Source organism: Podarcis erhardii (assembly GCF_964252035.2).
Source record: "Podarcis erhardii genome assembly, chromosome: 7".
Classification (NCBI taxonomy): domain Eukaryota; kingdom Metazoa; phylum Chordata; class Lepidosauria; order Squamata; family Lacertidae; genus Podarcis; species Podarcis erhardii.
Window position 1 is genome coordinate 41,138,571 of NC_138511.1, and position 27,875 is coordinate 41,166,445.

The following is a 27,875-nucleotide window of genomic DNA, read 5'->3' on the forward strand; positions in this document are numbered from 1 at the left end:
GTAACACTTTATAGCCGAATGAGGATTTAAACCCATGTCTCCCTAGTCCTGGTATGACACTTGAACCACTACACCAAACTTCATTTTAAATCTCTGTAACCCACCTTGAGATCTTGTGGTGAAGCGTGTGTAAGAAATCAAAATAAATAATAAAAATATATTTTTTATTGCCCTTACTGTTTAGAATTGAATTTTTTTGTTTATTATTTGCTCACTAAGTGGCTTATATCTAACTATTAATAAATTAGCTAGATGCGGGGATCTTTTTTAATACCTCAAAATCTGTCACACTCTGCACATGCTTTCTTGATCTGAAACAATCCAGTCCAGAATTCTCCCATTTGTATCTACCCTGAAAGCAAACTCCCCACGCTGGAGCCTGGCACAATCATTCTGAGAACAGAAAGGTAAAAGGGTAATTTTTTCTCGCTGTCCTCCCTACACACAGAGATCCAAATGTACAGCTGGGATCATTTGGTGCCCCTCAACGACAAGAAACACCCTAAGATGGGGACCTAATCTTCTCTGAGTTTTATTCTCAGTATGCCACTACACAGATGTCTATGCCACACAATGATTTATTTACGGGTTATACAATTTGTGAAGGCTGTGTATGAATACCATACATTTTTTTTATTTGCATTCCATTTTTTTTAAAGGATAAACGTACACAAAAGCAGGGGGTCTAAAACCCCTTCCACTGTCATTACACTTTTATACAGTGCAGAATGAAACTTAAAATAGGTGTGCCACCGAACTGTACAGTCAGGCAAAAGGGGGTAGGGGGAGGAAATGACAAAAGCGTCCTTCATATTTATATTTTTATATATATAATATATAATTATATATAAAACATAGAGAAAATTGCTTTGCCATGCTGCTGCTTTTGACATTTATGATGGTTATTTCACACAGTCCCTACGGCAAATATTGCCAACACATTAACCACTTTAATACTGATTGACCAAGGCTGCTGTTGTGTTTTATTAAAATGTTGAATAAATAAAAGTGTGAGCCTTGTTTATCGTTTCCATTTTTAACCTTTATTTCTCAAAGTGCTTTTTCTTTGTAATTTGGTATTTTACTATTTAAAATATGGTTGGGTACGGTCAAAAAGAAGTGGGGTGATTTCTACAGGATCGTGTGATTGAGCACCCAGCCCAACATCCTCAGTTCTACTGTTGCATTTTCTGTGTATTTGTGTGTGTGTGTGATCCTGCTTTTCAAATCCCCACCAACACCTGAAGGTAGAGAAGGCTTTGGAAACTCAACGCACAATTACGATCTAGGAAAGAAGATATGGGAAGAGCACCAATCTCAACACTCACTCAGATGTCTGGAGAGTCTGCCATTGCCCTGAATCAGAGGTCAAATATACAATGAGCCATATGTATATTTCATGTTCAGTCCCTAAAATATAAGAAGAGAGGTTACAACTGGAAGCCAATTCTGGTTGCTGAATGAAGGACCCAGTGATGGACACCACATGAAAATGACTGTCGTTCACCATCGCGGTCTGCATTATTTGTGCTGCTTTCCTTTGTACAGCAGATCCCTGACCCTCAAATTTTAGAATCCATTTCCATTAATGATCATTTAAAATTGTGGAGAAATTGGGGATAGGATATGTTTTTAAAAAGCAGAGTTCATTTGAATCCTATTCCTTTTTTTAAGCGGGAGTGGGGAGGAAACCACACAGACTGAAAAGTGGAATTTGGAATTTTTACCAGATCACTGTTCTGAATGTACTGAGACCCAAGATGAAAGGACAACTGAGTATTTAGTGTTTTGGCATTGTGCTTCACCTTCCCCTACAAAAAAGAAAAAGCACACACAACGCATCTTTGCTCCTCTTCAAGGCTTCCTTGAGAACAGCGTGTTCCTCTCTGTAGATGTTTTGAATATTCATATACCTCATGAGCAACTATCAGTCTAGCTTCTGGGGAGGTTCTTTGGCTCCTAAAGGGGCTTGTAGAAGGAAGTTCCACAGTTCTATACAGTTTTCACTTGGATCTTTGGGGATTGGCTGCCCCTCCAAGAAAGCTCACTCCCCAGCCCTACTGTCACATCACGCAAGGTTTGATGTCTTGGTATGTAACTTGCTGATGGTAGTAAGAGCCGCTACCTCCTGAATGCATGGAAGATGACGCCATGGCGTTGATGGAGAACACAAATTCTTTCCGGTCACACATGCTTGGAGATTGAGAATGGTACCGGATTCCTGAAAGAAAAGCAGAGAGCAGATTTAAGTGACTGGGAAGAAGACACAACACAGAGAGGAGGGGGAAAATATGTCACCCTGGAGATATGAAACTGAAGAATTAGAACCTAAATTATACTTTGCTTCAGCATGAATAGAAACTGTGGTCTGTCTCCAGACCTACTCAGAGGAAACCCACTGGAATTCATTAAGAGGATAGGTCCATTCATGTCAAAGGCTCTACTCTGAGTAGAACTTAGTTGGTGACATCCCGGTGGTCTTGCGTTCCACTACAGGTGTCAATCAACAAAGCTTGAGTGACTATGTTGATAGCAAGTTCATTCCTTTAGGGTTATTCCGCATGCATGTTAAGCTTTAAGGGTTACCCCTGTTGGTCGATTACAGCATTGGCTTTTACAGTAGGAAAAGAAGTTACCCAAGCCATTTTACTGCCTGTGGCAAAGGACAAGACCATGGGTAGGCAAACTAAGGGCCAGGGCCAGATCCAGCCCAATCACCTTCTAAATCTGGCCTGCGGACAGTCTGGGAATCAGCATGTTTTTACATGAGTAGAATGTGTCCTTTTATTTAAAATGCATCTCTGGGTTATTGGTGGGGCCTGCCTGGTGTTTTTACATGAGTAGAATGTGTGCTTTTATTTAACATGCATCTCTGGATTATTTATGGGGCATAGGAATTCGTTCATCCCCCCCCCCAAAAAAAAATAGTCCGGCCCCCTCAAGGTCTGAGGGACAGTGGACAGGCCCCCTGCTGAAAAAGTTTGCTGACCCCTGGACAAGACTGTGCATTCGCCATGCTGTGCACAAAATCTGACTAGGCTGGTGGTTGAATCCTACCTCAGCACTGGCGATGGAGCAGAATCCTCCTCTGCACCCTAGCGCTGTACGTTAGCTTAGGGGCTCCAGGGCAGACCACGTGGCACACATATCCTAGCCACTTTCCACCCCCCAGAATTTGCTGCTGAGACTTTTTCTTTTTAGTCAAGAGAGCAGAGGCAGCTGCTTACCAGTAATTCTGCCTCATTGAAGGAATACATAAGGAATACAGGAAGCCTTCTTCTACTGAGTCAGACCATTGGTTCATCTTGCTTAGTACTGTCAACTCTATCTGGCAGTGGCAGTGGTTTTGGGCAGGAGACTCTCAGCCCTACCTGGAAATGCTGGACACTGAAGCTGGGAGCATCTGTATGTGAGGCCGATGATCCATCACTGAGATGTGTGTGGCCCTTTCCCTGATGTAAGATGCCCAAAGATGTCCAGCTCTGAGGCAGAGTAGCTGCCTCACATAGATCATGTCTGAGGTTCAGTTTTTTACATTTCCAACACAAAAGGGACATCATGTAAGAAAAATGGGATAGAATTCTCTTTTCTTTCTTTCTTTCTTTCTTTCTTTCTTTCTTTCTTGTCTGTCTTTCCTCTTTTTCTTTTCCTTTTCTGCTTTCCTCCCTTTTTCCTTTTTCCTTTTCCCCTTCTTTCCTCCCTTTTTCATTTTCAGAACAGATTTTAGAAGCATTTCTTTTACTCCAGTGTACTATAAAAGGATACTTTGTATTGGGTATGAACTTTTGTATACCTTTGGGCAAGGATCTATATTAACAGGAGACTGGAGAGCTACTACCAGGTATGATCAAGGATAATAAATGGGTAACAGAAGCTGTGCAACTTGCTATCCTCCACATACTGGGACTTACCAGATACTTCACAGCCTCTATGTTGTGTTTTAGTTGCAAGCAGGGAGCAAAACATGAAGATTTACTGAGCTTTCATTAGGCTGAAATTAGCTTGGGGGGGGGGGGAGAAGCAGAGTGGGGAGAGGATGACGACTTCAGTAGGCCTGAGCTACGTAAGCCAGTGGTCTGACTCAGTAGAAGGGCAGATTCCAATGTGGCTGAGTTCCACTTCTGGCATGCGCGGGTGGAATTTTTGAACACATCTCCCCTTCATCCCTTGAACAGTAGAACCTCAAGTCATATCACAAACTGCTTCTGAAACTCTGTAGTAGTAGTTACAGCAACCTGCAACGGCAACCTGCCATACAGAAGCCAAGGGTGCTTCTCTTGGAGAAACACAATTCCACAGACTTGCTGCTTGTCTACAGCTGGTTACACAATTCAAGTCTGGAGCCTCACCTTCTTCCACCTCAGTTTATGGTGACAATAGTCACCAGTCCACAAGATCTCCCCCTGGGAGGGGCTTCATCAACCCCTTGGAATCTGTTAGACCCAGCTAGGTGATGTTATGGACTCTGAACTCTGCTGTTCTTAATCAGAGGAAATTCCCACTTGATTGGAATGGGAATTTTGCCCATTCGCAAATAGCAGGATGGGATGGGACAGTCTGTTTCCTGGCTGGCCAAGGAAGGAGGTCTGAGGGTTGGCCTTTTTCTTTTTTCTTTTTGGTGCTTGTGTGTATAGATTTGGCTTTCTTGATAAAGCTGGAGGACTTGCTTTCATTCAAGCCAGAGGAAAAACAAGCCCTGGCTTTTAATTATTTCTAGGGTTAAGTTACTACTGTACTCCAATGAAAACTTGCAATGAACATAAACAAAACCTATCAGGTTTTGGACCACAATCAGACATTTTATTAAAAGCAGATATTAACCTTGCTCCTTCTTCTGAAAAGGAACATACCTTTCTTCTACCCACCCATTCCTTTGCATGGCTGGTGATACAGGATCAGGGCACGCCTTTGCAGTAACTTGTGGGGGGAATTATCTGTGGATCCACATCTGCTGATAGTATTTAAATATACTTATTTCATTGTAAAATCTAATCAGTCTGGAACATTGGTTCCTAATTAACAAATTTCATAGAACACTTCCTCACACAGTAACTGAATTACTCATATTTAGTGGTTAACAACTTGCAATGGATAGAATTAGCATTCCTCCCCCTTTCAGAATTGTAAACCCTTTCCGTTTTTAAAATAACAGCCCTATCTCTACCCATCTATAGAGCAGTTACACCATATACGGACTGCACAATGGACTTATTTAAGTGATTTAAAAAAAAAAAAAACTTTTGCACCTATATGACAATAGAATAATTTCTTAATTAATTGGTTGTCCTTTTCATGGTGATTTAACCAAGTAAAGAACTGACAAAAATTATTATTAGTAGTAGTAGTAGTAGTAGTCATTTGCCTTTTTTAAATGTTGTTTTTCGCATGCCTTCTGTGGCCATCCCCTCCCCCTCCCCCCCCATTTAAAAAGGGATTATTTGGTTTCCAAACTCATGTAGCAGAAGTCAGAATGATATCCAGGATTTATAACTCCCTCATTTGTCCAGAATGTATTTTTTAAAAAATAAAATGCTCCTTCCCCTTTATGTTGCTAAAAAAACCAAGCAAGTTAAAGAAACAGTACGTCAGTTTTTATATTTCGAAGGTGAGGTGATTGCTATAGTTATTTTTTAAAAAAAGTAAACCCCCACCCTTAGGCTGTAAAAAATAAGCTTGAATTTCCTCCCAACTTTCCATAATTTTTCTCTGTTCATCTCCATTATTTCCCACGCGCCTTTTTGCTCCCCTCTATTGCTACTAGTTGTCCTTAACTCTAAATGATGCCCCGGACCAAACAGAGGTGAGAAGACGTGTCGGGTCAGTAGACCGCTCCATTTGAAGCAAGGAGGAGCGGCTGGAGTCGGAGTCAGAACCAGGGAGTCAGAAGACGGTGGCTCGCCATGATAACGCCTCCGTATCTGATTGCCCAGCTGCTAAAACTAGAGGGGAGCTGTTAAAATACAAAGGATCCTACCCCCAACCGTAAAAAAAAAAATCCTCTCTTCTAACAGAAGCAACACCACAGGATCCCACCCGCAAAAAGGCCACAGGGAGGAGGAATTCTTTAAAAGTCTTTGGACTCTGCGCTTTCGCTAGCCGCGGCCTTTCGGCGCATCAGGCTAATTCTTTTTCCGAGCACAACCCTTCCACGTTTGTTTCGGCTATTTTATTTTTTAGGTCTCTGAATGCTTGCAAGCTTTTCTTTACTCCCCCCCCCCAAAAAAACCCACAACTTTTGTCTGCTGAAAAGACATTTTCCCTCTTCTTCCCCTACGAACTGGAAAAAGAAAATCAAACTAACGCTTGTCTTCTCGCCTCTTAACACCCCTTATCTTTCCTCTCCACTGACCAACAGAGACCTTGTCAATTTCCCCTTGCTGGGCTGGTCAGTTTCAAACCATTATTCCCTCCTCTTAGTATGATCCCTCATCATCCCAATGCTATTAAGACTTATTGGGTGAGTGGGGGGTGGGTCTCCCCATCCCAATCACCATTTCCATGTTTTTTGCAAAATCGAAACTAATCACGGAGGTCCCTTTTTCTCTTACGGCCTCCGCTGCAAAGACGTCTCGCCCTCCTGGAACGCGAAAGAATCCGGCCAAGGTAAGCAATGTCGAGAATGCAGAGGGGCTGTTCGGAGCGGGGAGGGGGGGTAATTTGGAGAGCAGACAGCGGGGTGGGGGAATAAAATAATAATAAACAAAACCGCCCTAACAAAGCTGGTTGAGGCAAAGAAAGATGTTTTGTCTACAAAGGAGAGTTCAAAAGGGCAACTGAAATTAGGCAGTCAGTAAAATACTAACACAGGATTGACTCCTTTGCAGAGATCAGCTCTGGGAAAGAACGTTTGGGGAGCAATTTTAAGTAGAAGATTGTATAAAGAGAATCAAGAGGTGGAATATATTGGATGGTGATGATGGTTGTTGTTGTTATTATTATCATCATCACCATTTTTGAAAATCTGTTTCGTTTCATTGGGAGAAATTGACAGCGCAGTCCTATGTGCATCTTTCCAGGTAAGTGCGTGTAGGAATGCAGCTTTAAGTTCACACTTTGATCACTGGGATATTTTTAAGGGCTTGGTTTAGGCTTGAGCTAGACTAAAATTACTCCTTGTCACCACTGCTGTCGTTAATTGCTGCAGCGGCACTCTGCTCGGTTTTGAATTGATGAGACCGGTCAGTATTAGAAGTGCTAATTAAATAGGATTACTATTAATAATTACTAAAGTCGTTGTTGCCTCAAAAGGAGGTGGTGCTAAACCGGGTTAATCAATTGTTGGGGAGAAAAAACAAAACAAGTAGTAACAAGAGTTCTATAGGGTCTTAAAGGTTAACCAATTTTGTCCGCCATAAGCTTTCTGGGCTGCATCCCACGTCGCCAGATAGCTGCCACAATAAATAGTAATATTTTAGGTGCCACAGGACTCAGTATCGTTCCTGGTGTTAATAATAATAATAATAATAATAATAATAATAATAATAATAATAACGGGGACGACAAGGAAATTAATTATACCATCATTTTTTGACTTCAGGACAATATTTTCGTATATACGGTTAAGGCAATTGGCATTACTTTACTGATGTTAATGCAACTATGAACAGGTTTTCTTTCTGCCACGTTTGAGGTAGGGACTATACTGGGATTAATTCTCTGACGCCCCAGAAAATAAAACCGAACTTCAACCATATTTCACAAATCACGCTGTTTCTTGTTTTGAAATATGCTCCTTTCTATGAAGTAAAACCGGGTCTTGTTTATTAAGGAACCGCAGCGAGGAAATAAAAGTGACGCAATGACAAATCTGTGACGCCCGGTACAATTCCAGGGTTTGCGCACATATGTTAACCGAAGCGTAGGTAGGTATTGCTGCAACTGTATTTAGACTACACTCCTACTAAAATCTATGGGAATTTCCCTATTTATTCCATAACTGGATCCCTAAAACGCGTTACTGTATGGCACTATATAATAGCATTTTTTTAACTCAATCTGCAATGTGTCTTTAATGGATTTCACTGGCATCAAACCATCAACATATAATAGTTTCTAAGCTTCTACACATACAATCATTGATAAGGCCCATGGAATATTATCCGTAATGTTATTCGGAATAGTATCAATAGGGCCGAAGCAGATTTAATTATTCCTAACGCACCTACTTAATGGGTAGCCTTAGATTTCCCTTGGAGAACGGGGCGCGCGCGAAGGTGGAGTGGCTAGGAGGGAAACCTCATCAATCCCACAAACTTCAAGTCAACTACTCTGACTAAACGGAGGCAAAAAATATAAAAAGGCTCCCACAATATTTATGTACATTGCTTCAAAATACATCATCTTCTCGCATTCTTGAGAACACCGGATCTGTATTTATGGGTGCGATTTTCAGAGGGCTAAAAAACTTTTGGAGCTGCCCTCTCCACAATTGAATTTATTCCTTTTCTCTATGAGCAAAACAACTGGAGGAGGATTGGCGGCTGAAACTGGGTAGTGGTGGGGAATATCCCCCATTTTCTGCCCACGATCCCTATTTTTCTAGCTATACATCCACAATCTTGCTTACTCCCCACATCCAACCCTTTGACCCCTGTTAATCGGCCCTCCCTCGCTCCAGTACCCTCTGATCTCACATAAATCTCACGCGCACCCTTACTTCACTTTGGAACAACCTCTACAGCTCCTAAAGCGTATCTTTCCCCTCACAGCAGAGGGACTGACTTCTGACGTCCCTGATCCGCTTGGGTTCATCCCGTCACCTGGATAACTTATCACCTAACCATACAGTCAGGATTTCCCCACATTTTCAAAGCGTACCAGCATTCGTTTAATAGGAAATGGGGTCGAATTGTTTCCAGGCTTATTCCGGGGGGGGGGGTTATTTTTGGTCAGGTGTCACATATTTTAGCCTACATAAAAGTGAACACAGAACTTGTTTGTTACGGATCCTTAAGAAACCTATTGTTCCGTTGCTTGTAACTGGGTGCTCAGAGGTCTGTTCTCAGGCACCCATTATACATTTGAGATTTCCTCTGGGTTTGCAGCGCTGGCCGCCTGCCCTTCTCCCTTTAGCTCTACAGCTCCTGGCTTCGGCTGTTCCCATAACCCCGAACAAAACCTTTAGCCTCTCGTTCTGCGCTAAGCGCTCCCCAAATTATGGGCATGTTTCCTTCCCTGTTCCAGTTTACGCGCGGCCAGGCCCCCCCCCCCCCCGGCGCTCAGGGACGCCCATCCCCACACCAGCCCGGCCTTACCTTGTAGTTCTGCCGTGTTGTGACTGTTTTGGTGCAAGTAAGGTTGCTCCAGGGAGTGCGTGGACAAGCCCGACGAGAGCGGGTTCCCTGCCGGATTGCAAGGCGACAGAGGCTGCTGTTTGATGTAGGAAGCTCCGCTGTTCAAACCCGGCGCTGCGGAGGGCGCCCAAGAGGACGGCGCTGTGCTGGAATAGACGGAGTGGGGCTCCATCACGCCACCTCCGGGGAGCAGGGGCGAGGCGGGCACCGAGCCGTCGTGGTGACCGTAGTCCCCTCCGGCGGAGCCTCCTCCACCTCCACCTCCACAGCTCCCCATATAGGAATGGTGCGCTCCGTTGGAGGACAAGTGGGGTACGGAGTGGCCGGCCAGTCCCATGCCGTCGACGTTCATCATGCCAAGGGCGCCGCCGTCTAGGGGGAGGCTGTTGGGCGGGCAAGACGGCCCCTGGAAGCCATAGCTGTCCGGGAGGTGGTTGAAATTCAAGTTCATCATGCTGTACATGGGCTTGAGGGCCTGGCATTTCCGCCTGAAGCCGCGGGGCCTCCGTCGGAAGGAGCCTTCTTCGAACATGAACTCGCTGGCCGGGTCGATGGTCCAGTAGTGGCCCTTGCCCGGCCGGCCCAGCCCTTTGGGCAGCTTGATGAAGCATTCGTTGAGCGAGAGGTTGTGGCGCACCGAGTTCTTCCAGCCCTGGTACGAGCCGCGGAAGAACGGGAAGCGGCTCTGCAGGAACTGGTAGATCTCGCTCAGCGTCAGGCGCTTGGACGGCGAGCTCTGGATGGCCATGACAATCAAGGCGATGTAGGAGTAAGGCGGCTTCTCCGGCCGTCGGATGCCCGCGTTGGACTTCTTCGCTTTGGTGCCGCCGCTGCCTCCTCCTCCGCTGCCGCCTCCGCCGCTGCTGCTACTGCTGGGGGTCGAGGAGGTGGTGGACGACGCCGATTCCATGACTGCTCCCAGCTGCTGCTGCTGCGCCTTGTCGGAGGCTGTAGACATCGGAAAAGCCTCGGCCTCGGCAGGAGGAGGAGGAGGGGGTCGAGAGGAAGGAGCGCGCAGCAGTCCTGCGGTCATCGACGGCTCCCGTTCGCCGCCCCCTCCCTAAAGGACTGGCTCCTGGGCGGAACAGGGAGGGGGGTCTGAGCTCCCCAGTCCCGCTCCCAGGTCTTTCTCTCTCCTGCGCCCTTGCTTTTCCTCCAGAGAGTTGCGTAAAAGCGCTGCGAGCCGGAATGCAGAAGAAACGGAGCCAATCCCAGTCGCCTTCTCTTTCAGTCCAAGCTAAGCTGCGGGCTCCTGTCCCTGACTAACAGGGAGTGGAGGTGGGGAGACAGAGCCAAGGCCGTGGGAGAGGGGAGACGAGGGGACAGCTGTCCGCTGGACCCCCGGACGCGAAGCAAAGCCTCCTCTACCTGGAAAAGGCGCGTCTCCAAACCCGCCGCCACCCGCCCCTCTTCCGCACGATCCAAGCCAGCAGAGAGGCTGTGTCCGAGCCTTCTGCTCCTAATCCGGCGTTCCAAGCAGGAAAAGACTTCCTCCTCCTCCTTCTCTTTCCCCTCCTCCTCTTCGCCCTTCCCCCCTTTCTCAGGCTTCGCGGGAGGCGCGGGCTTTCTCCCCCCCACCCTCCCCACCCCCTGCCTGACCAGCGTTTCCTCCCAGCTCTCCCCCACCCGCCACCCCACCCGGCCTCCCAGGCTTCTGCCAGCGAGGAGTTGCTGCTACTGCTACTGCTGCTGCTGCTGCTGCTTCTCAGCCCGGTGAGTCGCGGGTTCTGCCCCCAACCCGAGCGGTTGCCTTTAACTTTTATCTCAAGTCAGCGGGCGCCTGGCGGCTCTTGACAGCACGACGTAAGAGGCAGGAGGAGTCCCCGCCTCCCCTTCCCTCCCCGGCCCGCCAGGCAAGTTGCTCCCCCTCCCTCCCTCCTCCTCCCCTCCTTCTTCCTAGTCTCTTTTCCGCGTCTTAGCTCAACATTGGTGGGCGCTGTAAGGGGCTTCGCTCCAACCAAACGGAGGGATTCAATGCTGCCACCATCACCCCTCTGCCGATCCCACCTTGTCCTGATGCAGAAGAAGGATCTCTCCCCCCCCCCAATTTCTAGGCTCCACCCGAGCCCGTATAATTCCTTCACACGCACACACGTGTTCACCACCTCCTCACTGGAGGACAGGGGGTTTTAACTGACCCTATGGGTTCACCCCTTCCTCATCACCCCAAACCCTAAATCTATGGTGTGAATATATTCGGAGTAATCTGTTGTGGGCATGCCGGTGTGGGTATTTAGGAGGGGATCCTAAATCCATTTACTTTACTTCGTTTGTGTGTGTGTATTTTAGGCCGGGATCCTTAGGCCGTCCCTCCTTTAGGAACGATCGGCGGGACTTGCTCCCGAGGTGTAAACCAGACTCGGGTCGGTCCACCTAAGTAGTCCTGAGCGCACGGAATGAATGGAGCGCGTTGTGTTTAAATCGACGGGTACTACTTGGGTTTGAAGACTATCTGGGCGTTCCGTACATGATTCTGGATTAACTAGCTGCTAAATCGCTTCCCAAACTCTATTTCTCTGACACCCACATATAAACATCCCAACGATCCTCCGCTCTTTTTGGTTTCAACTGCTCTTACTTCTTCGTCCAAAGAAAATCTTTCTCTGTGTCCAGAGACTACTTTCTGCTTGTCCATTTCCAAACGTGTTGAAAGGCCACTTAGATCCTAACCTTCCGCTATTTTCACACACCCTCCCCTGCCTCATTTCTTTGCTACGCAAAACCAGTTGGTAATACTCGCGAGGAAGCGATTTCCCTGTGGCCTTGTTTTGCGGACAAAAAAAAGAGAAAGAAATTAAGAAGTCTGTGCGCGCGCGCAGAGGAATAAACACAAACATCCCTCCCTAACAGCGAGACGTTTGCTAGAAATTGACCAGTTAATTGAACGCATTAAAAAAAAGGACCAGCAGTTTTGTTTATACACAAATGAGACACACCAAAAATTAAAGTGATTCCCGGATCTCCCCTGCCACCAAGGGGATCTCTCTTGAAAGGCGGTAAGTTTGGAACTCACCCACTTTTAAAAATCAAGTTTCTGATTTCTTTGCGAGATAGACGCAGACAAGGGGCAGGATGTTTATATAGCGCAACGTAAACAAGTTCCCGGGCCTTTTTTAATAAAATGAAAACGTCCGGAGTTTCTTCCAGTGGCCCACAGCTTATATTGCTGATTGTTTAGGGCTTTTCTTCCACCCACCCCATACATTCCCATCCCAAATATTTTCTTCTGTAAAAAAACAAAACAAAAACCGTACTGGACGCGTTGGTTATTACTTGATTCGACAGATTCTCAAAGACACTCGCACAAAATGTGCTTCCTAAAAGCGTCCCCAAAAAACATTCCCAACCCACATTTAGAGAAGGGTGGGTGTCCACCGTCCCCTCCCTATCATTATTTTTTTTTTTACTATCTTTTTTAAACTCTCCGGAGAATCTTTTCATCTGCTTCCCAGCCTGCCACTCACTCATCAAGGTAAGTCACTTCCAGATTTTGTCACCCTCTTTTCCAGGCGCGCGTGGTAAATTTAGCGCAATTAAGCTGTTAAAGGGGTCTAAGTGTGGGTGAGATTGGAGGTGAGGGGGGCAGTTTAGCTTTCGCACTTAATCGCTGGAGTGGGGTGGTGTGTGGAGAGAGAGGGGGGGAACAGATCTGCTGTTTCTTTATTGAAAAGATGGTGAGGGCCTAGAGGAGCATTTGTTGTTTCAAAGCATTATTTAAAATACACTTATAATGCTCCTTATGGAGAGAGAATTCCTGGCTGGTGGTGGGGCACGCACCCCATTCACTTCCCTCTGTTACCCCGTTTCCTTTTAAAATGCTTTTAAAAAAAAAAAATTGTTGTCCCTTTTTCAAAAGAAAACTTGAGATCCCAATCTAAGATCCTTTTGGGAAGGGCGAATTGCAAGCAGACGTTAGCAGCCTATGGGGCGCCTCACACATCTGTGAGACCCAAGGAGGGCAATTTCACTTCAGAAACAGTTTCTATCCTGTTTTCACTCCCTGATAAAAGAAGACGTAGGGTGGCAAGCTTTGTGTGGTGTGTGAAGGAGAAGCTAAGAAAAAAATCCATTCTTCGCAATTGCAACAGAAATGACTCCTGCCTGGAACACACAAGCACGGATATCTCCAGATACAACGTGGGGGGTGGAAGGAAGAGGGAATGGTACATTTATGTCCCACCCAAGTCTCTTTGCAACTAGAAGACAGAACGTGATCACCAAAGTTCACCAGCAAATTTTCCTTTCGTAAACCTTAATGAAATGAATTGAGATAGTGGTGAAGGACAGCCAGTCTCATCAAAAGGGTGTGCTGGTTTAATGCTGCAATCCTAAAGGCACTGACAACAGCTACTGCGTCCCATCGAATTCCAGAGGTCTCTCGATAAAATGCTTTGGGGGTTTTAGGATAGGATGTGTTATAAAGAGGTGGATAATCGAGGGAGCCGATTTGCTAGGAAAGGGGTCGAGGAAAAATCGGTGCCCATGCTTGCCTGTCGACCGCATTATCTCAGAAACCAACGCAATGTGCAATACAATAAAATAGATTTTTTTAAAAAGAAAACCACACTGTAGAGATAAACTCAAAGGAGAAACACTGACTTCTTCTTGTCTGCGATGAGATCGCGCTGGCTCGGAGCCCAGCAGCTTCTCCTCAGCTGCTTTGAGGATCCCCATGGCTAGGAGTGCGGTGCGCTTTTGCGCATTTATAGGGGGAAATGTTCGCACAGCGGTGAAAGGGGAAACGATCGTGATTCAAATCAGGACGTTTATACAAAGCTGTCAAAACAGACATTTCCCCAGTTATCTTAAAAAACCCACAGACTGAACCTTGTTTGTTTGTTTGTTTGTTTGTTCGTTTGTTTAACCAGAGAAAGCCAAACTGCAGAGCAATCCTATGCAATTTTACCTGGGAATAAATCCCGTTGAATACCGAGGCGGGGCCTTCAATAATAAGCAGGCACAGGTCTGCGCTGTTGGCACTGTACGCTTCTAGGGCCTGAGGCCTGCCGGCGTCTTTGCCTTATATTACATAAACGGAGGGCATGGAATTCACAGCAAAGCCAAACAGGACAATCATAATAAATAATTACTGTTTTAAAAACAGCATGGAATCCACCATGTGAAAACAACCTACGTTGAACGTAGGGTCACGTTGAAAATCTATTTGGAAAGTTGGTCGTGACTAAGAAAAGCCCCCCTGATTTCTGTGGGAACTGACCTAAGTCCGGATTCAAATCTATGTGTTTTCCCCTGTCAGAAAACAGCACATATATTCACAAACCCTTCCTTTTTGTAGCCTAGAGTTCCTTTCGCTCTTGCCCAGCAGACAAATCTCTGCTTTTATTCGCTTGGGCTATAATTAAAATTTCCTCTTCCATTCTTCCACCGGCTCAGCAACCGGCTGTGTTCCCTGTAATATCACATTCCTAAATGCAGTCACTCGGTAGGGGGATCGGGACCTTGACTCCACCCGAACAATGAAGGCTTCTCTACCCTTTTACCTTGAAGGCAGTCCCCCTCCCACGGCTTTTTCCGGGGTCAGTGTGTTTAAAGGGCACAAGGAACTGAGCCGAAATAGTGCACATATGTGTGTGTGTGTATGTGTAGTGCATATATATAGTATATATATAATAGTGCATATAAAGAGAGATCTGTAGATATATATGCTTCCTCGTAACCGCAAGACGTCATTGTAAGAAGGAACTCCGCTTTCAGGTTGTCAGAGTGGAAATAATGGAGGGGACCCCAAATCTAGGCATATTTATTTGGCAGGGGCAACCCCCCCCCCATAGAAAATCAACGGGGCTTACTCCGAAATTTAAAACAACGTTTATGGCCCAGTTTTAGGCCGCCTGCGATGCCATCTTTAATACGCTTCATTTAAAGGAAAAACACCCGCCTCGCCCACAAAAAAGCACCTCATCTCTTTTTTCCAAACACGAGTGAGCACGATCCGACCACAGCTGAGCAACGGGAGAGTTCAAATGCGTTTTTACAACTCTCTCCTCACTGAAACCATTGTAACGTCGACGTACTCCTCTGGTGCTGGGCCCTGTGTTGTTCTGAATGGAGAGGGAAATCTCTAGTCTTCTGGGACAGCAGCCCCACCACCACCCTCCGCCAAACACACACACACACCCTGTCCTTTATTTAGAAGTGGGTCCTATTGATCTAAGTGGAATATACGTCCAAGGAAGTATCCTTGGAATAATCACTCAAAGCCCCTTAAACTCCATCATCCAAGTTGGAAGTTGGCACCCTTGGTTTCAGTGCAATTTACTTCCAGGGAAGCGTGCTTAGAATAACCATCCGGGACTTCAACACTTCAGGAGACACGAAGCCTCTCTCCAGGTGGCTGCAGGCTGAAAAGAGATAGCTCAATCCGTCACCCCAGAGAAGCTGCAACACTTGACTCTAAACTCTTTTTTTGTAGTCCTTGTTTATTTCGATGGTACGAAAACCAGGCCGATTCTTAACCACACCGAGTTGGAACTAAAATGCAGTTGCTTTAAAATCTTGTAAAATCTAACTTGGCCGAGAAGGGCAGGAGAACTTAAGATACCTTTTGGATTGGAAACTCAGCGGGGCAGGCGCCCAACTCTTGTTTTTTTATATCCTGTTTTTCACACAGTCTAGGCAGCAATCCTAAGCACACTTCCTAAAAAAGCATTCAGACAGACTTGCTTCTGAGTAGACAGCACGATGAAAAGAGAGAGAGAGAGAGAGAGAGAGAGAGAGAGAGTGTACACCCTCTTCCAAGATAGAATGGATTAACCCTGTTAGAAAAGTGCTGAGAAAAGGTGCTGGTATTTTATGGACTAGATTTTCCATGCGTTATTTTAAATCCTATTTGAGAACATCACTCTCCTGCCTCAAGAGTTGTCCCCAAATGCGCTCTTAAATTCAAGGGCCTTGCTTTTCCTCACAGTGATACAGAGGATGGTACCGTGTGTACCATTCGCCGCGGGCGCCGGCGCTGTTTACAGAACGAAACCGGCTGAAACCCAAATACTCCGGCTTCACTCCTAGAGGTTCGAATCCGGAGCGGCGCGCTTTTCCTCCTGAGCTAGACCAACGGCCAGACTCCTCATTTATTACAGCTTGCTGTCCTAAGGGCGCTCCTTGAAGAGGAAGCCCCATGGAAATCAATGGGACCTGCTTCTTAGCAAGCGGGCCTGTTTCAGACCGTCTCCTGGAGTCTAGGGAGAGATAGGAGGGTCACGAATGTAGGTGAAAACGCATAGATGTACACTTTCCTTTATTTTTCCAGATGTAGGGGAAGTAACCAGCTGGAGCAATTTTATTTTTGTATATTTATCCATCGGCGCGGGATGTCTGCAAGATCTGCAGTGGCGCTTTTTCAAAAGAGATCTTCTAGCTCGTTGGAATGGATTTGCAAAAAGATCGATCCGAGGAGGGAGGAGAAAGCGGCAAAGATTTCTATATATTTATACACAGAGAGAAATATACGTTTATCTGCAGATAAACGTGTGGCCCAAGTGTTTGCAAGCGCTCTTCCTCGCTCCGCGATATTTTTTTGTCCTAAAAAGAATCGAAGAATTATTTCCCCACCCCGCCTCCTCCTTTTCCCCCTGCAGGTATTTTCACTAGCTAATTGCTTAAGTGAAGGAGTCTTTGCTAGAAAGAAGACGTTGGGAGCGGGGAGGCGGAGGGTGGGGAGTGTAATCCGAGGCTGGAAATGTATCTGGCTAGTATTGTCAAAAGCAGATTTTGCAGGACGCGAGGGGGGTTGCTTCTTTGGAAAGGGGCCCGCATGTTTATCAAAGGTCAGACCACCCACGGGGAGGACGGAGTCAGACGCGCGTCCGCACTCGCTCCGGCCTCTCTGCCCTGGTTTTCATTAACACCAGGGAGCTGGTCCCGAACGAAAAAGACGCCTCCCCCCCCCAACCCACCCCCTCAGTCTCCTCCTGGGTCCCTCTACTTACTCGCCCCCCCCCAACCCTCGCAAAGCGATCCCATAACCGTTTACACAAGGCCAAGGGAGGTGAGTGGCACGATCCGGCTTGACCAGTTTGCTTCATCTGGAGATTACGCGAGAGACAGATATAAAATCATATATATGGTAACATGTTCCAACTTCAAGGTGTTGACAAGGAATTGCAGTCGAGCGAGGGGAGGTGGAAGGGAGCTGGATAGATTTTTGGCAGAGCTCTCCAGAAACGCAGCATCAAGCTTTCCAACGTGGGCAGAGGAGGAGGAGGGACCTTCTCACCACCTTCCTCGGTTGTTATGATCATCCACTCTCTGTGGTTTTACCCCGGCTTCATGAACAACTGCCTGGAAGAGTGAGAACTGTCTGCATGTTCTAAATCCATCCTTGCAGGTTCTCCCTCTTGCAATCCACTTTAGGTAATCCGGAGTAACCACCGCTGCTTGTTGCCACACTTTTTATTTATTTTTATTTCATTTAGATATCACCGTTGCCTGCAAGGAGCTCAAGGCGGTGTACGTTGGTTTCCCTTCCCCTTTTTATCCTCACAGCACCCCTGTGTGGTAGGTTAGACTGGCCTAGAGCTTCATGGCTGAGTGAGGATTTCAGCCATGGTCTTCAAGGTCCTATTCCAACACTCTTAACTTTCACACCAGTAGATGAATATTATGTAAGCCTGCTGGACCTGTGCACACGTTGAAACCACTTTCAGACCTACTCAACTATCATTCAGCTGTGAGGAGCATGGAAAGCTACTTCATACCGAGTCAGACTATTAGTCTGTCTGAACTCTGTACTGCCTACAGTGACTAGAAGCAACTCTGCAGGATTTCAAACATGGGTCTCCTTCAGCCCTGCCTGAGGATTGAACCTGGGACCTTCTGCATGCAAAGCAGTTGCTCTACCACTGAGCCAAGTCCCTCCCCTCCCCTCCCTCCACTCCCTCCAAGGGAGGGCAGCTGTTCCAGGATTATTTAGATGCAGCTCTCACTGATTTCAATGGGACCTGCTTCTGGGTAAATGTGCCTAGTTTAACAATAAGGTCTGGGATAGATCCGACTACTCTGAAAGAAACTAAGGCAAAGGATGTCCGCTTTACTGTGCATTCATGATTATTGGTGCCTGTGATGGTATCAGGGCTGTTATACATGATCCCCAGATGCTTTGGGATGGGCACACTGCTTTATTTCCATACATCTCCCATAACTCTCTGCTGAATTCCTGGAACTCTTCATACCACAATTTTTCACAGTGTATTTTTTCTCCCTCATGCTTATTTTGCACTATTGTGCAGCAGTGCCCCTCTAGGGTGCAATAATGCTGCAACACTGGGGACACATTGCAGCACAACTCACAACGCAGAATGATGTGAGGGTCATCTTGTTCCTGGGGGTCATCTAGTCCGACCCCTTGCAATGCAGGCAATTCAGCGTGTTGCAGGATGCACCCACGAAAGGACACCAGTCTAGAAGGGCCTTATGTCCCACCTTCAAAACACAGCATTTTGCTAGCAGCAATGCGGAAATTATTCTATCAGTGACTTTAAGCCAGGTTCAGAGGCAGTGTACCTCTGAATACCAGCTGCTGTGGAGCAGTAAGAAAAGTCTATTACAGTGGTACCTCGGGTTAAGAATTTAATTCATTCCGAAGGTCTGTTTCTCAACCTGAAACCGTTCTTAACCTGAAGCACCACTTTAGCTAATGGGGCCTCCTGCTGCAGCCACGCCGCTGCTGTGCAATTTCTTTTCTCATCCTGAAGCAAAGTTCTTAACCTGAGGTACTATTTCTGGGTTAGCAGAGTCTGTAACCTGAAGCGTCTGTAACCTGAAGCATATGTAACTCGAGGTACCACTGTACTTGTGGGCTTTTCTGAGGAATTTACTGTCAGATGTGTTGGGCTGATGTGTCTGCTTGGGAAGGAGTAGATAGAAAAACCTCCAAGTTTCCAAAACTGTCCTTTAACTTGCGCTGATTTTCCCTTAAGTGCTAGACTGATACTCAGAAGAATTGCTGACCTCATTTCCTACTTCTATCTTCATCCTCACCTTGTGGGAGGAGACATCTTTGTACGTCTCTCCTGCTGACACAAGCATGTTTCAAGGCACCTCCACCTGACTTAGACAGAACCAATATATTTCTTACTAAGGATGTATTTCCTGCAATAAACATAGCTTTCTTGTTTTCCTAAACTCAGATCCTCTGTGTGTTTATATACAGGGTAGTGTGTGGTCCCAGCCAAGGAAGGATTTCAGTACATACTTCAAGGTTCTGCTGATACAACTCCAAATGACATCAACTAGCTTGGGGTTTCCTAAACTTGGGTCGCCAGCTGTTTTTGGACTACAACTCCTATCATCCCTAGCCTGCAGGACCAGTGGTCAGGGATGATAGGACTTGTAGTTCAAAAACAGCTGGAGACCCAAGTTTGGGAAACCCTGAACTAGCTGGCCTCTGCTGGAAGCAGGATGCTGGGCCACTGGTCTCATACCAAAGAGCTCCACATGAAATGGTAGAGAGGAAAGGGACCTAGTCCAACCCTCTGCTCACTGCAGGACCTACAGTGCAGGATATGATGGCACATCAGTGTGCACTGAAATCCCTCCTCGTAGGAGGACACTTTACCCCAGATGTAATCTCACTGAGATTTAAATATGGAAAAAAGAAGCCTAATTTTGTTATTGGAAGTACATGTCGGACAGGGAAGATCCTACTTCCAGCAAAGTAAAAAATCCATACCTGCATCTTCATTTCTGCAAGAGAGAGATAAAGGGGGTCATCTCCCCAAGTAGGATGAAGGAAGAGGAGAGTTTCAGACTAACACTTGGAGAAAGGTCAGTGCAGGTTAGGTCAGAAGGACAGTCTAGGAAGCTTGGATGCTCCTCTCTCTATAAACTTTCTCCCCATGCAAACCCACCAGCCTTAATAGAAGCTGAGTTGTATGCATCCCAAAACTTCATCCAACAGATGGCCCTGGCCCACCGAGCTTCACAGTAGGCCATAGCTCAGTTGGCAGAGCATCTACTGTACATGCAGAAGGGTGCCAGGTTCAATCCCTGGTAGGACTGGCAGACCAGCCTACCTGAAACCCAGGAGAAGCCACTGTCAGTCCGTGTAGGCAATACTGAGCCAGACTGACCAGCAACTCTGGGGGGAAAAGGCAGCTCCCAATATTTCTATTCACGGCTCTCTCTGTTCCCACAACAGTCCCTGTGGTGAAAGTTATTACCCTGTAATTTTCCCAAAGCCGTCTTATTTGTTATGGAATCTCCCATATGCAACTCAGACCTTCCTTGAGTCTGTATCTCTTTGTAGACCACAATAGAGAGTGCATTTTGTTGTGGTTTCTTCTCTGATGAATGTGGAAGAAACTTCAATATCAGCACAGATCAATATAGGCAGCAAAATTTGATGATGAAAAATTGTCATTACTTTTGCAGGACCTTTTGTTGTTGTATATTCGTACTCTGCCCATTAATTTCATCTGTATCTAATACCTGTATTACATGTTTTATCCCGTTAGCCCCTGCAGAATGAGTGAACTGTTTGTGAGAGCTTAAGCTTTGTCTGAGTAGGTTAATAAAAACCACGAAGTCTTGTGGCACCCTAAAGATTAATAAATTTATTATGATATGTCTAGTGCCTAGTATTGCCTCTAACCCTAACATAGGTGAGGAAGCAGGGTGGGTAGCATGTTAAAAGTGAAATTAAGCCACCATGAAATGCAATAATTGCAATACATTACTATTCGATTATTTAATTGCTTCTGTACATTATTTAAAACAACATTTCTGAATTACTTTTCATCATATGAGATTCCAGGGTTGTGTGCAGCATAGAAGGACAATTCAACAGGATACAAAACAAGTGAAATAAAGATAACACATCAGAGCTTAAATGTAGGCAAAATAAGCACAACAGCCATGATTGATTTATAAGGGGCAACATCTTAGCACTGGCAGGGCAGGAACCTCTTGTCTCTATTCATGCCCAAACAGACAAAACCAAATGTGTGTTTCTGCATGCACATCACTGGAAAGGGGAGAGGGGAGCGTCTCCCCCCCCCCCCAAATCACCTCCCTTCTGCCCCTCTTACATCCAATTTATTCTCCTTTCTTTCTCATCTCTCTTTACCGCCCCCCCCGCGGTATTTATATCCCTGATTATGAGGTTATCATAACTGGAATGCTTTGCAGAGTTGCTGGCGGCGTCCCAAATCTCTGTTCCATTCAAAGGCAAAAGACAGGAGACGAGGAGAGGGGGAGGGAGGGAGGAATTGCGACAGAAGTGGAGAATTGGAAGGGGCTGGGGAGAAGTTCCTCTGAAACACTTCTCCAAAAAGTGTCCCCCCACCCACCCACGCAATCTGCGTGTGTGGCCCACGCTGCTTTATCTCGTTCCAGCTCCCGAGGCTTAGCCTGGAATCTTGCTTTGAGGAGGGGCGAGGGTCGTCCTGCCAGCAGCCCTTTCCAGAGCGTGTAAAACGGATCCACCGCCAACGTGGATCTTGGAAGATCTCTCTCAGTTGGTGGTGGAAGGAGGTCGGGGGGTCAGATTTCTAGAATCTCACTGGACGGGATGGAAACACGCGACCCACCAGCCCTATCAAAGCTGCAATCCTTGGGGGTGGGGAGGGAACCACTCAGTTTCCTGGGAGGAAGCCCATTGAACTTGTTGAAGGACGTAGGAGCGTATGAAACTGCCTTAGTTAGTCCATCTAACTCCGTATTGTCGACACTGACTGGCAGCGAGTCTTTCCAGAGCTTCAGACAGAAGACATTCCCAGCCCGGCTCGAGATGCTGGGGACTGAACCCGGAGCTTTCCCCGTGCAAAACACGTAGTTCCACAGACGGAGTTACCGCCCTTACTTACGAATAGACACGGCTAGGATCGCTCTGTAAGCCGATCAAGTTCAGGGCCGCTAAGAATATGGAAATAAAGTTAGCACACGCTTATTGGGGAGTACTCCTTGAGTTCAAGGGAGCTTACTTCTGAGTAAACCTGCATAAAATAGGGGTTTGCCTGTCAATCGGCTTAGCTCCTGCTCCCCTCCCCTCCCCGCCTCTCCTCCCTCCCCGCCCAAATCCTTGGACAGAGCTGGAAATAAGACCCAACAGATTACTTGATGGTTCGTGTGTCAGGCGCTGTACAGACAAAAATAAACAAGAGAGGCTGTCGCGGGTCTAACAGTCACTAAACGGCCTCCTGCAGCCAGCACAAATCTCTCTCCGGGAAGTGACAGCCCATGAAAAGTTTTGAACGGGGTTTGAGCGAGATTTTGTGTATGCAATGACCGATTAATCCGTCCGTAGTTTAGCAGCGCGTTAGAGGATGAGATCTTACATTAGATGCCACCAGTTTGAGTCTTGCTGAGGGAAGAGATCGGTTCTTTTCCGACCAGCATAGAAGAACACGAGTTTCATTGCGGGAAAATCAATCTAGGCAAACAGTGACAGGGTCAGTGGAAATAGAACCGCACACGCATTGCCAAAGACTCAGCTCTTACGGATATCGATTTATTTTAAAAGAATGCAGTGCAGCGAATGGACTCACCTTACCGATTCTATGCTTTATATACGTGGCAGGGCAACTCTGAGAAGAGAGCTTCGTAGAAAAAGGAATCTGTTTATGTATTGAGCCTCTGGGATTTTCTGAATTGTATTTCACCTGCTGTGACGCCTCTTTGAATGGGGCTCGTGGGCGGAAAAGGGAAGGATATGAATTACTTACTGAAGCTGCAATCCTATAGACCTGGGATCGATTCTCAGTGACCTCAGCGGGGCTTTGTTCTGAGTAGACCTGCATAGGATTGCGCTGTTGCAGGAAGAGTGTATAGAACGGCAGCACAATGCTATTCAGAAGGAAACCTGCCTGTTTGATTCTAACCGGCTTGCGCCCACGCAAGTGCGCATAGGATTGCAGCTTCACTTTTCATCCATTAGGCTATTCCTCTCAGGGCGCAGGCTTCCTTTCTTCAGTGTGTTCTGTTTCAGAGCAAGTCATCAGTGGATTCCCTTCTGAGTAGGAATGCACTGGGTCGCATTTTGCAATATTCGTGTATGTACTGTATATAGGATCGCAGCAGCCTTATTTATTGGCTTAACGTTCATAAAACAAATCCTATCAAGGCTGTATTCTCCATGGTGTTTGATGATCTATTTATACATTTTCCAGTTCCTATTATGTTTCCTTCTTCACTCTCGGTTCTTCCTAGACTTTCCCCCCGCATCTTAGAATAAGCCCCCACCCCCCGTTTTTTTTCTATTCTGCACTCGAACCCATAGAATTCCTTCACACAAACAAACACGTGTTCACCTCCTTCGACCAATCAATAGAGGACAAGGGATTTCAACTGATGCTCTGGATTCACCCCCTCGTCCTTATCACCACAAACCCTAAATCTATGATGTGAAGATATTTGGAGCAATCTGTTGTGTGTCTGTGTCTGTGTGGGGTTTTGTGAAGCGTGCGGGGGGGATCCTAAACCAATTTACTTTATTTTATACGTGCGTGGGGTATCAGCGAACACGTTTAAGATTGGAGGAATATTCATTAGTGTGAAACACACGTATTTTGTATGAAATAGGTTGTGGATTGGGCTGGTAGTTTAGCTGAAGCATAAATATATGAAGAGACATTAAGAGACAGGATTATCTCTATCTATCTATCTATCATCTATCTATCTAACTATCGTCTATCATCTATCTATTCTGCACACCCCGAAAAAAACAGCCCGTGTGCGTGAGTACACGTGAATGATTCATTACATCCGTGTGTATGTAGATTTAACTCCGAAATCCCCCAAAGTAAGCATACGTACTGTACGTACTGTACTTAGAAAAGATATTTGCGTGAGGTCAACGGGCGCGTGCCTTGAGGTTTCAGCTTTAAGGCAGCGGTGGGCAGTAGGTCTTCTCGCTAGAACCCTGTGAGAGGGGGATAGGAAGGGAAATCAGAAATCTGCTTCACTTTACCGCATGAGAAAGGGACAGAAACACGTCTCAGAAGTGTGGCCTGCAACTTGGAAGCAAACCTTTACGTCCCAACCCTCCTTTGATTGTCTAAGAGGAAACCGTCGGCTTCTTTCTTCTTTCTTTCAACAAGGATTTATATTTTTTATTTTATCTTCCGCGGTGTGCGCGTCTGAAGGCTTGGTCTAGGCGAGTTTAAAGAAGGATAGCAAGGCGCCGGCTAAATGGACATCCATTCAGGCAAAATAAGGACCGGCATTTATTTATTTATTTTAAAGTTTGCAAATAAAACTGCACCTTCTCCTTCCGGAGTTATTTTGGAGGGATCGGATGGTTTGTTTTCTGCCTAGTGTCAGGTCATATCGGCCTCTTCTAATGAGAGAGTTGAAATGTATTTGCCTCAAGAGGTCGATTTTCAGCTGGTGTTGAAGAGAACAAAGGGAACCATTTCTTGTTCTGTCTGACAGCTAAATAAACTCCATCCTCCTCTCTCACACACCCCAGTCCTTTTCACTTTATAAAGCGTAACCCACCTTCCTTGCTTGGTTTCTGAACCGGGGCGGGAAATCTGATTGCACGCCATGAATCTGACAAAGTGGTCTGATTGCCACTGCTTACAACAAACACCTCGATCCTCGCCTTGCGCGTTTCTTCTCTGCATCTGTAGATTGTAAGGGCATCCGGGTTTCCCCGCCCCCGCATCTCTGTTCGATGGGAAAAAAATATCACTAATATACTTCAAACGCTGGTACGATTATTTAAATAATATAGACCTTCAGGAAAAGTACGTAAGGTTTCTAGGGCATACTTTGTCCAGCAGCAGTTTCCTTTTTGTCGTTCCTGAAAATGGTAGGATTTAAGTGTATATCGACAGGGGGGTTATGTAATTCTCCTTCTCCATCAGCACCGTTAGGTATCCAGAGAATAAATTAAGCATAGTTTTACAGCAATGGCAGCATGGTGAGCTGTATGCGTGCGTAAAAAAATTATGCAAAATATACTAACTATATTGAGGATAGTAGAAGAAAATAGTTGGAAGAAGCTTGCAAAAGATCCTTATAGAATATGGCTTGTTTGTAGACGCTCTGCTGTTTCACCAAGTCAGTTGTGCCAAATCTGTGAAGGCACCTGCTCTGGAAAAACAACCTGCGCCGTTTTGGTGAAGAATACAGTTTTATTTTTATTTATGCTTTGAAAACTACAACAAAAGGGGGGGGGCGTTGGATGAATAAAATAGAGAGGCGAGAAATATTTTTATGTACATATTTTTATGTACTTTCTGTTTAAACCATATTTTGGATCTCTGTTTTGGATCTTTGGAGCTTTGAAACCTATGGGTGTAACCTTCTGCATTATTTTAAAAGTCCCTCGCAATCTTTGAGAATTTTTCCCAGAGAAATTCACCCAAATCCAGATGTTAAATGCATTTAAGGGGGTGGGGTGACTTAGACGGTGCATACCCAAATATGGAGATTTATTTCCTTGAAGGAACGAAGTAACACCCTGTAATGTATAAAACGACCTGTGTTCGGGTATAATGATGTTCAGATCTTGCTCCTCCTTAGCTGACACCTAACGGTCTATCGAAACATTCTAAAGAAGTCTAAACATTCTATAAATATCTCCCGTGATATTGGTGGGCTGGCTACTAAAATTAAAAAAGAATCGATTTCCAGATTTTTAAGTAGCAATACCACTTTCCAATGCTCAAAGTAATAATAAATTAATCCTTACAAAGTATCAGTTAATTCGCCAAATCACATATTAAATTGGATTTCATCGGGGCAACTCTTGTGGGTCAGTGTCCGCCGCTGATAACACATTTTTTACTCGGTCATTAAAAAAAAAATCTATTTAATCGGGTTCGTATTTTTCGTTAAAAGCTCCTCAAAAACGTCCTGAGTGCTGGGGCACTCTTAATTGTTAATAGGTTGCTCGTATTAGAGAGCAGCCATTAAACTGAGATTCTTCTCTCAACAAAAGTTAAGTGGAAACAAATTGGTAACAAATCAGCTGGACTTAACCTTCCACGTAAATATCTCTCGGGCTGAGAGGTCGAATCCCTTTCTTGCTGGTTCTTGGGGGGGTGGGGGCAGGAGGGTACGGAAATTGTTTAGATTGCAAGCACGACTCCGTTAAGTCTATTTATTTCAATGGGCCTACTCTGAGCAAATCTTACTGGACTGCCGCCCACCCTTCTCGGGAACGAAAGCGAGAGGGCTCGATGGCTTAGCCAACTCTGAGACAAGCAAGTGCAAATTCACGAATCCAAAAATAATAATTATTCGGAGTCCATTAAGACTCGAGATTCCGCCCCCCACTTCCTCGTCCTCCTTTCCTCCCCCGTTTTTCTTGCCACACGCAACTACAGAAAGGGCAAATCTGAAAATATTCGAGCCATGGAAGGTGTTAATAAAACGTGTCACTTCGCTCTCCAAGTCTGTGTGTGGTGGTGGAGATTGGGGTGCGTGCGTGTGTTTAAGAAAACAAAGCTCTTTGCTTATCTTGAGAGAAAGAAAGAAGAACTTTGCACACTCAGCTTTCTTTTAAAAAACGATATAATACTGCGTTGCACAGGGAGATATGTGAACCTTCCTGACGTGAACCAAAACATCAGACAAACTCTTACGGAACGTAGTAGTCCGGCAAAGAAGCGTTGATATATTCATGATGTTGCAGGTTGTGTTCATAACGGAACAGGTTGTGAACCTGCAACACAAAGGATTAATTCCAGGGCTGAGGGAAGTACCATGGGCCAAGCTAGAGAGTTTCCAATTCCTGAGCTCACCTTGACCAATTCAACTCCACATCCATATATTGGGTAGAAGAGGGCTACCTGGTCGGCTCGTAATGCGTGCAGGAGACATCCTTTTCGTACTCTCAAGGCATATTGAAATGGGAACTGATCATTAGTGTTAAAATAATCTGAGTCTTTAAACCAGCAGAGGTTAAACTCTTTCCCTAGATTAGTGTATTCAGAAAGCTGCGCATCCAGGCTGCAATACAACATTTGCTTGGGAATAAGTCCCATTGAGTATAGCAGGGCTTACTTCCAAGACCAAGGAAAGGGTCAGTGGCAAAGCATCTGTTTTGCATGCAGAAAGTCCCAGATTCAATCCCTGGCATCTCCATGTAGGGATGGAAGAGACCCTTGTCTGAAACCCTGAAGAGTCGCTGCCAGTCAGTGTACACAATACTGGCTCATTGCAAGGCAGCTCCCAAGTTCCTAAGCATGTGCAGTGTTGCCCTCTGCTTTTCAGCTTCCTCTGGATCTTGGCAGGATGCAGTTACAACAATATGTTTATTGCAGAGACTAACAAACTAGAGATTTTTTAATTCTTATCTCAAAGCGTTTCTCCAGTTGCTCTGATCAAAATGATGCTGTTTCCAAGGTGGCAGTTAAAGAGCTTTGAGGCTGCAGCTCATTGATGCTGGTACTGCCCTCCAGGTTGAGCCCATGTTAATGTGCCCAGAGTGTACAACCAGAAGCTCTCCCTTTTTGCTAACTTTGTTGGACCTGTTGGCATATCTATAGCAATTACTGTTCCATAATTAGTTACTCTTTTATACACACACAAACGCTGCACGCACACATTTACCATTTATACTAGCTGATAATAGATAGATAGATGATAGATAGATAGATAGATAGATAGATA

The 27,875-nt window shown here is 45.7% G+C and overlaps 1 protein-coding gene and 1 long non-coding RNA gene across 2 annotated transcripts in view; one reads left to right on the plus strand and one right to left on the minus strand.

Moving 5' to 3' along the window:
• Window positions 1–560: 560 nt before the first annotated feature.
• FOXF1 (forkhead box F1) lies at window positions 561–10,825 on the minus strand. The gene is made up of 2 exons (XM_081870279.1): window positions 9,255–10,825; window positions 561–2,221 (listed from the first exon to the last, which is right to left on the minus strand). The coding sequence occupies exons 1-2, from the start codon at window positions 10,324–10,326 to the stop codon at window positions 2,064–2,066; spliced, it is 1,230 nt and encodes a 409-aa protein (XP_081726405.1). The 5' UTR covers window positions 10,327–10,825; the 3' UTR covers window positions 561–2,063.
• A 1,593-nt stretch (window positions 10,826–12,418) lies between these two features.
• The window catches only part of LOC309346507, a 28,126-nt gene continuing 12,669 nt past the window's right edge, over window positions 12,419–27,875 (plus strand). The window contains exon 1 of the long non-coding RNA XR_014158647.1: window positions 12,419–12,765. This is a non-coding gene — a long non-coding RNA (uncharacterized lncRNA). The remainder of the gene's footprint in view (window positions 12,766–27,875) is intronic.

Excerpts from the sequence above, each read along its gene's own strand:
- FOXF1 (XM_081870279.1), bottom strand. The coding sequence starts at position 10,326 with ATGACCGCAGGACTGCTGCGCGCTCCTTCCTCTCGACCCCCTCCTCCT. Across the intron at positions 2,222-9,254 it reads CAACACGGCAGAACTACAAG|GAATCCGGTACCATTCTCAA; the intron begins GTAAGGCCGGGC and ends CTTTTCTTTCAG.